Here is a 7637-nt window from a genome sequence, read left to right as displayed (position 1 = left end):
ACAAGGGGGATAAAAAAGAGTTGAAGAGTGAGAAAATGGCGAATAACTCTGGGGCTTCATCAGCAACATCGTCCATGAATTTCCTCTTGATCGAGGATATTGATTTCGTCCAAGTCGATGAACAAGGCCTGTCCCACTGGGAATTGGTTAACGCCTCTGACGCTGACGCTGACTCAGAGAAAGAAGAAGAACAAGAACAAGAAGAGGAGGGAATAGAAGATAGCATCGGAAATGAAATTGGTTCATTGGGCTCCGAGATCTCCACGCCTGGTTATCTAAACGATGCCCAAATCGAAACCCATCATGTAGATGTTCTTGATTTCGATGGGGATGTGAAATACGATTATGGGTATTACGGTTATGGTGATGGTGATGGTGGGCATGGCGAGGAACAATACGATGAGGATGATGAGGATGATGATAATGGGGATGATGGGTGTGACTTGGACGACGAACTCGTGCCGTGGGCTGTGAGCGACAAGGTCGGGAGGCAGAGGATGAGGAAGTTGGGGAAGAGGGTGTTCTCGAAGATGAACACTTCGAAGAGGTCCCCGTATCTGTTTGTAAGGCCTGGTTGCGTGCGCGGCAAGCATGGTCTGGGCATGAAGCACAAATGCTAGTGAGGTATTTGTGGAAATGGTGTTGGGTAACTGTTAGATTCGGGTTTAGATGTAATTAGCGTATTTGGGTTAATAAGTAGTTTGTTGCTTTTAGGGTATGGTGCTTGGGCTTAGTATATGTGGTTGTCGTGTAATTGACTTGTTATCCTTCGTTTTTCTATAACGATCCTTACTTTTCATGAACAACTTGATTGTTTATGCATATGTGCATATGTTGGTGATTGTTGTTGCTACTGTTGGCGTTGGAATGTTTTTGCAAAAGATTTTGAGGAAAAATTTGAAGATTGGAAGGTTTGGACGGCTGAAGTGAAAGCCGTGTTTGGTAATTTTTGATTGTTGGTGTTTGGTACACTTTGCTTCTGTGTTGTTTGCTTTATTGTCAATTGTTGATGCCTGAAGCAATGAAAAATTGGATTTGTGTTTGATTTATATGCGTATTCCTATAGCTGGGCTTGAGTATTTGATTAGATCAGATGTATTCTTCTACACCTGAAGAATCGGGAACTCAGTTTTGGATTTTAAAAATACAGAGAGAGAGAGAGAGAGAGAGAGAAGAGAGAGAGGCATAATTCGGGCACCTCCGTAGAGCAGGCTGCAGGGCTGAAGTGGGTGAGCCGTGCACTTCGGGCTGCTTGGAATAGGTGTGTCCCACAGCCTCCCTCTCTACTCTCTAGTGCAGGAGTGGATTTGCATTTTCTCTCTATTTGGCCCATCATCGTTCATATTCGACTGCATTTAGTATTCTTCTGTTGCTTTCATGCACACTTTTTAATGATCTGCTTTGGGGGTTTGGTTTGTTCCTGAAAACTTGGGGATATTATGGCTCTATTTGGATCTCTAAACTGCAAGGAAAATTATTAGAGCACTGTTAACAACTTTCTTTCCTTCTTTGATCCAACATATATTTTGACCACGTGTCATTATGTGTATATATATAATCTCTTCGACAACCTCCCTTTCCAAAGTTGTATATATATATTTTTCTTTTTCTTTTTTAATGAAGTTGTGTCATTTGTATAGCTGGCATTGAGCTTGGGGCTCCAGGCCATGATGGACTTTCTAGTTCTAGCTCGAACTTCCAACACTATACCAGCAATCACTGTTAAAATTTGGTCCAAGTTTCCTGACGCTACCAATTCACATGAAAACAAAATGAAATTATCAATTAAATCCCCTGATGCGATCAATTTACAAGAAAATAGAATGGAAATAATCTAATAATTCCCATACCTAGTTAGGGACGGAATCAAGGGTCTAGGTTTATGACCCTGGTTTTTATTATTATTATTATTATAGATATGGTGTACCCAAGAGTAATTCTCCCAGGTACTGGGCTCCCAAGTTTGAGATAGAGCTAATAAGGCACATCTAAAAGGTAACACTTTAAGCACGTCAGGCCCAATCGGACTTTTACGAAGTCCAACGACTTGATACACAATGGGCCTAAGGAACGACATCTTGCTAGGTTGACACATTGTGTCACTTTCCAAAATCTCCGACAGAATATCAGGCAATGCCACACCTTCGTACACGTGAACACCATTTGCAAGTGACATTTAATTCAACACCATCATTTTGTCAAAGCTAAATGACACCGGAAGGCAAGGCATGATCTAAGATATGATTCGTTAGGGTTAGTAAACAAACACCATGCCCCGTTAGAGTGCTACCCAATAGGAGGAGGATACCTGGCTAGGCTCATGCAGAAGAGAGAGCCCGTGACATGAACAAGAAAAATTAGAACGAGCTGTCGAGAAGTATGAAACCATTAATTCATTCACTTTATTTTCACACAACATTCCTCTAAGTTTTTTACCCTCTTTTTTTTTTAAAGTAAATGTTAGCTTAAGTATCAGAGTGTTTTACCATCACATATCCAACAAAGTGACCCGTTCATGTTTTTTTCTTATTATACATTCCCATGATTTGAAATACGGTGTCGGATCAACTGATTTTCCATTTATGTTTTAGGCCAGACGATAAATATTGGTCGGGTCCATGTACCTTATACTGTTGCTACGAATAAAGACATATATATCTACGGCAAGGGCAGAGCCGCAGAGAGATAAGAGTGGTTGTGGGTGAGACTGCCACGTGCCTCTTCATGTCGACATGGTGGAGTTCACTGTCATTTGGCTTTTAGAACTCTCTCTTTGGATTTGTTTAAGAGTGGTGGACGTTTTCCCATAAATTTCACCATCATTCAATTGCAGAATTAGTTTGGAAACTTGTGGTTCTGTCAAGGACAATTCCGTGTTATCTATCAATTGATATGTTTTGCTTGTCCTTTTTTTTTGTTAAAAAATCTTTACGAAAACTTTACTTTTAACCCTATGAATTTTTACCGATTTTATAAATTTCTCCTGAACTTCTAAATTTTTTATTTTGAACTCTTAAACTTTGAATTACTCTTAATTAGGACCCTTCCGTCAATTTTAGCCTTTAAAATTACAAAAAAAAAATACCAAAATATCCCTGATTTTTATTTTTTTAAATAAAAAAACGTTTTTGAAGTTATAATTTTATACAAAAGTCAGAGGTATAAACATCATGTAATGTTTAAAATCTGACGGTAGGGTCCACATTGAGAGAAATTTAAAGTTCAGAGGTCCAAAGTGAGAGATTTTGAAGTTCAAGGGGTTTGTAAAGTCATGTGGAAGTTCAGATGACCAAAGTGAAGTTTTCCTAAAATTTTTATTTTGAAAAACTTGACTTACCCATAATAGCAATGACTTTTACAATAATTAACTACAAAAAAAAAAAATTCACATTCAACGACGTTTGGCTTAGTGTTGTTTCACCAAAACGACACAAGTAGGTGTTGCTTTTAAAGTAAAATGGCACATTGTTTTTGCATATCACCTTTTGGAAGGTGACATGCACTATTCAAATGTCACCTTTCAAAAGATGGCCAAAGAGACGCTAAATAGAGTCGTATGTACAGTAAAATGACTCAATTTTTGAATAAATACCTTATGTTTAGAGTCTTTTACCAATAGTCGCTATTCAAATGTCACTAAATTAATAGTTACGATTTTTAGGCTTAAAACCTCATTTCTCACGGATCATTACTTGTGAATTTTTTTTTTTTTTTTTTGTAGTGATTGTCAAAATTCAAAAGTTTGCAATATATGTGTCCAATGTATCAAACCCTTTCAATCACCTTAAACCCCTTAGAAAGTCTCTAATTGTTTGGAAAATCATGTAAGGAAGCATTTTTCTGTTTCTCTTTAGACAATTATTTTCATTTTACTTGAAATGATCGTATTCTATTTTTACTCAATCGGAGATAATTTTAAATAAGAGTCAGTATATGATAACTCAAGAGTCTCAAGTGGTTATGAAATCCATCATGAAAATCGTTTGAATCCATCCTAAAAACAGGGAGTTTCTCTTTTAAGAAAGATTATTGAATCAACGATAATATTCATAACATATCTTTATATATATGCTACAATTCCTAATATTAAGATTACTGGATATCTTAAAACAGATAAAATAAGGACTCCTATTCTTAAGGGATTAGAGGTGCTTATTATATATTCCAAATATATGTTTCTAATTTTCAAACAAGGATTCTAATAAATACTCTTTCAAAAAGAAAAGGAAAGAAAAGAAATAGCAAAACATAACCAAATTCATGATGAAGAGAAGTACTCTGTCTTTTTGTCTTACATCGTCCTCCTCCTCAATCAATCTATCAGAACTCAGAAGTACCCTCAAAAACCTAAGCATATTTCTTATCCCTTCCCTAAATCAAGGAAAAGCTACCCTGCTACCTAATTTTTCTATTTATTATTTTAATACAAAAATTTATCTATCATCTCTCATCTTTTTTCTTGGAAGAGTAGTGATATATAGAACACCCTGCAGTACAAATTTTTTAAAAATAAGATTAAATTTGTTTTGAAATGGTAAAATTTGTACAACTATTCACCTAGTGTGAACACTGTTCACTCACGCTAGGTATTCTATATTATCATTACTCTTTCATAAAATATAAAAAAGCTATCGTATAGTGTATTTGAATAAAAATAAAAAGTAGTTTAGTTATCTTGGGCCTTTTGCCGAAGGTACCTTCGAGTTTTTCAATGGGGTTGTGATTAGGGGTGAATCACCTTATTACATAAACTTTTAAAAATTAATCTTTACCCCCAAATATACTTTTTTTAAATTTTTTTCATGCACGAGTTGGGGGAAAGAGGAGTAATTATAGAAAGTCTACTTGTGTCCTACTAAGAATGATGTGGCTATTAAAATCACTATTTGATCAAAATTCAATAATAATCAATCACAATCTAATGGTGATTTTAATAACTACATAATTTTTAGTAGGACACGTATAATTACTCGGGGGAGGGGGATGGGCGGGGGACTTGTAATTTGGGGGACAATATTTTTTAAAAATTTTTACAAGTACTTTTTAAGCTATCGTATAGTATATTTGAATAAAAAAGTAAAAAGTAGTTGAATTATCCAACACTTTCTAATGTATAGCATGCATATAGTAGTTTAGTTATCCAACCAGTGGCGGAGCCACATGGTACCTTGGGGGTGCCAAGGATTTAAAATTTTTTTTTTTTTAAACCCCAAGGATTTAATTTTTTTTTTTTTTTTTAAACCCATGGCACCCTCAAACTTAACACACATCACATGTTTGATGTAATATCTCAATGATGTGTAGTTGGTCAAATTTCTCTTGTTTTTCTTGGCGTGATTATGGTAAGAGACCGTAAAGTGCAGTTCTAGACACTTTTTTTTTTTTTTTGTATTTCTATCTTTTTGATATAGTGTCGATATGTTACATTTATAATATATCAATTTCAGCACATATTTATGAACTTTTATAGATATTTTTTTTGATATATATATTGTGTGAATTACCAAATATTTAGGGTGAAGAAAATTTTTAGGACGCAAAAAAAAAATTTTAGCGGCACTCCAATATAAAGTAGCTGGCTCCGCCACCACTGTATCCAACCAACACTTTCTAATATATATATATATATATATATATATATATATATATTCCAACACTTTCTAATGCCAAAAGAAGCTGTTGACTAGTAAACATGGCCCTCACTTTCCCTTCTAACAATTGGGAAGGCAAGATATGATCTTCGTTTTCATGTCCTTCAAATTTGCCACGTTAACATTAGCAGACATTAATAGTAGGTTGTCTACCATTTTATACATGGAATTCCCAAATAACTTTCTAATTATATGATCGCTTAAAACGAGATGTTTTTATCTAGGAAGACGTGTGAGGTAATACTTAACTTTTATTATAATTTATTTACAAAATGACTTGACATTTTATAATTGGTGAAACAATTATAAGCATATAATTAACAAGTCAATCATTAATTAATTAAATTAAAAAGTTTTTTTTTTTGCTTTTTTATTTTTTTATTTTTTTATTGGCTGTTTTACCAGTTATAAACTGGCACCTCAATTTATAAAAAAATTTGGTACTCTTGGTAGTAATTTAGGTTGACAATTTTTGACACGACTTATAAATCTAACACAAAATTAGAGAGTCCGGATTGAAGAATATAATCAATTTGATTAAATGAGTCGGGTTATAGTTTTCCTATATATATATAGTCTAACTTTCATACTTCGACATGACTCAAACTCAACATGCAACATTTAAGGTTGACATTTTTTAACACAACTTACAAATTGACACGAAAGTATAAAATTATGGAATAAATGCAAAATTAGTCCATATGGTTGGCCAAAATTACAAATTACTCAATGTGGTATTAAAAAAATAATTTATAGGTCCATGTAGTTGTCCTAAATTACAAATCACTCAATGTGGTATAAAAAATAATTTATTGGTCTTCAAGGTAAATCAAAATAACAATTTACTCCCTTAAATCAATTTTCATTAAGTAACTTAACAAAATCCGTCACTTTGCCACGTCATACCTAATAAAAACGCGACACGTGTTATTATTAATTGATCATGACTTTAAAAAATGACAAATTAAGATTTTTTCACATCATTTTTTACCAAGCTAGCTAAGATTACACATCAACCCTCACTTCACGTCATACTACTACAGTAAATTAATATAATCTCTTATATCCCCAAAATTTTACCCCGTGCGTAATCCTCACTCATGTTCATCTTTCTCAGCCACTTCACAAAATGCGACCATTAAATTCTTGCAACTCAAATCATGGCAATGAAGATGAAAATGAGAGAGGGTTACGCATGGAGTAAAATTTTGAGAATATAAGAGATTAGGTTAATTTACTATAGTAGTATGATGTGACAAAGTAACGGATTCTATTAAGTTATTTAACATAAATTTATTGTAGGGAATAAACTGTTATTTTAGCCTACCCTGAGGATTTATAAATTATTTTTATATTACAGTGAGTGATTTGTAATTTATGCCAACTACATGAACCTATAAATTATATGTTATATCACAATGAGTGATTTGTAATTTAGACCAACTACATAAACTAATTTTACATTTATCCCTAAAATTCAAGGGTCTTACTGTTTTTTTTTTTTTATTTAATTTATTATTATTATTATTATTTTAAATGTTACTATTACTGGTTTAATTAACGTTAACACAAAAGCACTTGAGCAAGACATGACGCTGAGAACTGAGAAGGGTACCAAAAACTGAAAAACCCAAACCCACCCCGTCGAGATCGGAAGAAGCGACACAGACGCGGCTCCTCCGGTGCAAGCAAAGGACGAATATATGTTAAAGCTGTCAGTTGTAGACTCCCAGTCCCAGTCACATTCACATAGCTGGTTTATCTAGAAAAGAAAAATATTGTACTATGTTTTAATTTGTAGAAAATACACTGTAGCTTTAGCTGCAGTAACTTTTACTCCTCCCCAAGATATCCACTATACTCCAAACAGAAGTTGTGGGATACATATGGGTACAACACACACACACATGACACACCCCACAATCCATTGGACTAGTATAATCATCATTATGTCCTTGAAACAATTTTTATATTTTTATTTTTATC

At 33.9% G+C, this 7637-nt stretch overlaps 1 protein-coding gene across 1 annotated transcript; it reads left to right on the top strand.

The window, feature by feature from the left end:
* Positions 1 to 806, top strand: LOC132179685 (uncharacterized). The gene has a single exon (XM_059592443.2). The coding sequence runs from the start codon at positions 36 to 38 to the stop codon at positions 618 to 620; it is 585 nt and encodes a 194-aa protein (XP_059448426.2). The 5' UTR covers positions 1 to 35; the 3' UTR covers positions 621 to 806.
* Positions 807 to 7637: the final 6831 nt, after the last annotated feature.

The sequence above is a fragment of the Corylus avellana genome, chromosome 2 (genome assembly GCF_965113065.1).
Source record: "Corylus avellana chromosome 2, dhCorAvel1.hap1.2, whole genome shotgun sequence".
Classification (NCBI taxonomy): domain Eukaryota; kingdom Viridiplantae; phylum Streptophyta; class Magnoliopsida; order Fagales; family Betulaceae; genus Corylus; species Corylus avellana.
Note: the sequence above shows the minus strand (reverse complement) of the source record. Positions and strands in the feature narration are given on the sequence as shown.

Coding starts and splice junctions, on each gene's coding strand:
- LOC132179685 (XM_059592443.2), top strand. CDS start 36: ATGGCGAATAACTCTGGGGCTTCATCAGCAACATCGTCCATGAATTTC.